At 58.7% G+C, this 2363-nt stretch overlaps 1 protein-coding gene across 1 annotated transcript; it reads left to right on the forward strand.

Annotated features, from left to right (window-relative positions):
* The first annotated feature begins 635 nt into the window (after positions 1-635).
* Positions 636-2326, forward strand: UFC1 (ubiquitin-fold modifier conjugating enzyme 1). Its single transcript, XM_042892852.1, has 6 exons — positions 636-758; positions 1074-1141; positions 1356-1419; positions 1537-1613; positions 1979-2069; positions 2176-2326. The coding sequence occupies exons 1-6, from the start codon at positions 636-638 to the stop codon at positions 2245-2247; spliced, it is 495 nt and encodes a 164-aa protein (XP_042748786.1). The 3' UTR covers positions 2248-2326.
* The last annotated feature ends 37 nt before the right edge of the window (positions 2327-2363 follow it).

Raw genomic sequence — 2363 nt, forward strand, 5'->3', positions numbered from 1 at the left:
CCCCCCCCCCCCCCCCCCCCCCCCCCCCCCCCCCCCCGGGAAAGAGAAGCAGAAAAGAGGAGAAAAAGGGGAACTCTGAGGGAAATGAAAATGGGAAAAAAGAGGAAAAGAGGAGAGGAGAAAAGTGGGGAAAAAAGGTAAAGAAAGAAAGGAAAAATGAAAGAAGAGAGAAAATGGAAAGTAAAGGAAATTAAAGGGGGAAATAAGAAGTAAAAAAGGGGGGAGAAGGGAAATGAATAGGAAAAATTGGGGGGTGAAAGAGAAAAATGGGGAGAAAGAGAAATAAAGAGGGGAGAAAGAAGAGGAAAAAAGGGGAGAGATAAAAAAAGAAAAAAAGAGGGAAAAAAGAAAAAATGGGGAAAAAAACCAAAGTGCAGCTGAAGGCCGCCGACATTGAGCGCTGCCAGCACTAAAGATGGCGGCTCCTCAGGCAACGTCGCCCAGTACCCGCAGTAAAGATGGCGGCGGCGCCCTCCAGCCCTTCACCAAAATGGCGGCGCTTCCGTCCTCGCCCTTCTCCAAGATGGCGGCGCTCTTTCTTCTCCCCGCCCCCTTTGCGTCATTTCCGCCCGCGGCCAAGATGGCGGCGCAGTCATCCCCGCCCTCACGGGCCAGCGCCGCTTCCGGGCCCCGCGATGGCGGAGGAGGCGGCGCGGCGGGCGGTGGCGGCGGTGCCGCTGCTGCGGACAGCGGCGGGGCCGCGGGACCGGGAGCGTTGGGCCGAGCGCCTCAAGGAGGAATACCGGGCGCTCATACAGGTGCGGCGGCGTCCCTTCGTTTCCCGGAAGTTCCCTTCCTTCCCTCCCCTTTTCCAGCTTTCTCCTTTTTTCCTCCCCCATTTCCCCTTTTTCTCCCCTTATTCCCTTTTTTTTTCCCATACTTTTTTCCTTTCCTTTTTCCGCCTTTTTTTTTCCCCATTAATTTCTGTTTCCCCCCTACCCATTTTTCCTGTTTTTTACTCCTTCTTTTTCCAATCTTCCCATCTTTTGCCTCCGTTTCTCCTTTATCTTTTCCCTTCGCTTTTCCCCCGCTTTTCCCCCTTTTAACCTTTCCCCCCCCGTCACCCCCTGCAGTACGTGGAGCACAACAAGGCCTCTGACAATGACTGGTTCCGCCTCGAGTCCAACGCGGAAGGCACGCGGTGCGTAGGTGGGCGGGGCTTTAGGTCAGGGGCGTGGCTTTGCGTTGATTGGGCGGGGGTACGGGAAGGCTAAACCAATCGGGGGTGGGGGTCAGTCCGGGGGGGCGGGGCTTCAGGCCGTGGGGGCGGGGCGTGGGGCTGCACTGCAGTGCATGGAGCCCCCGGGGGGCCCCCCCCCCCCCCAGACCTGATTTCCTCCTCCCTTCCCCCCCAGGTGGTCTGGGCGCTGTTGGCACATCCATGAGCTGCTCAAGTATGAATTTGCCATTGAGTTTGAGGTGAGTGTGGCTGAGGAGGAGGAGGGGAGGGAGAAACTGCTCCCCTTCCCCTCCCCCCCTTTTTCCCAGTGTCTCCAAGCTTTCTCTGTTTGTGCGACCCCCCCTCAACCCCCCCAGATCCCGGTGACGTACCCCAACACTGCTCCTGAGATCGCCATCCCAGAGCTGGATGGGAAAACGGCCAAAATGTACAGGTGGGTGAGGAGGGGGGGGGGGGGGAGGCAGATCCTACAAGGGGGTTTGTGCTCGGTTTTGGGGAGGGGGCTTCGTGTTTTGGGTGCAATTTGCTCCTTTTTGGGGGTTATGTGGAAGAGGGATTTTGAAGCGGGGGGGGGGGCAGCACGTTTGGGAGGGATTCTCATTCAGGAGGGAGGATTCCCTTTCTGGGGGGATTTGCTCTTTTTTTTTGGTGGGGTGGAGGAGGAGGCTTATTTTTGGGTGGAACTCTGAGGAGGGGATGCTTCATTCAAGGGGAGGGTGCTCATTTTTTGGGAGGGAGCTCCTTTGGGAGGAGGCGTTTCATTCTGGGGGACTCTCACAGTTGACCCCCTCCCTGCAGAGGGGGCAAAATCTGCCTCAGCGACCACTTCAAGCCCCTGTGGGCCCGCAACGTTCCCAAGTTTGGTTTGGCTCACCTCATGGCACTGGGGGTGAGTGTGTGGGGGGCGGGGGGAGTGGGATGGGTCCCCATGTCCCATCCCCTCCGGATTGGGGGGGGTGGTGACCTGGGGGGCTGCTCACTGTGTCCCCCCACAGTTGGGTCCATGGCTGGCGGTGGAGATCCCCGACCTGGTGGCCAAGGGCCTCATTCAGCACAAGGAGAAGTGAGCGGCGCTCATGGGGGGGGGCTTCCCCCTCCCTCCCAGGAGGTGCTGCCCTCCCCCAACCCCCTGCCCCCCTCATTCTGTGCCCCCTCCGCATTTCCAATGAAACAGCGCCCTTTA

Source organism: Lagopus leucura, unplaced genomic scaffold (genome assembly GCF_019238085.1).
Source record: "Lagopus leucura isolate 7727_CA_CO unplaced genomic scaffold, USGS_WTPT01 34549-0_obj-0_obj, whole genome shotgun sequence".
Classification (NCBI taxonomy): domain Eukaryota; kingdom Metazoa; phylum Chordata; class Aves; order Galliformes; family Phasianidae; genus Lagopus; species Lagopus leucura.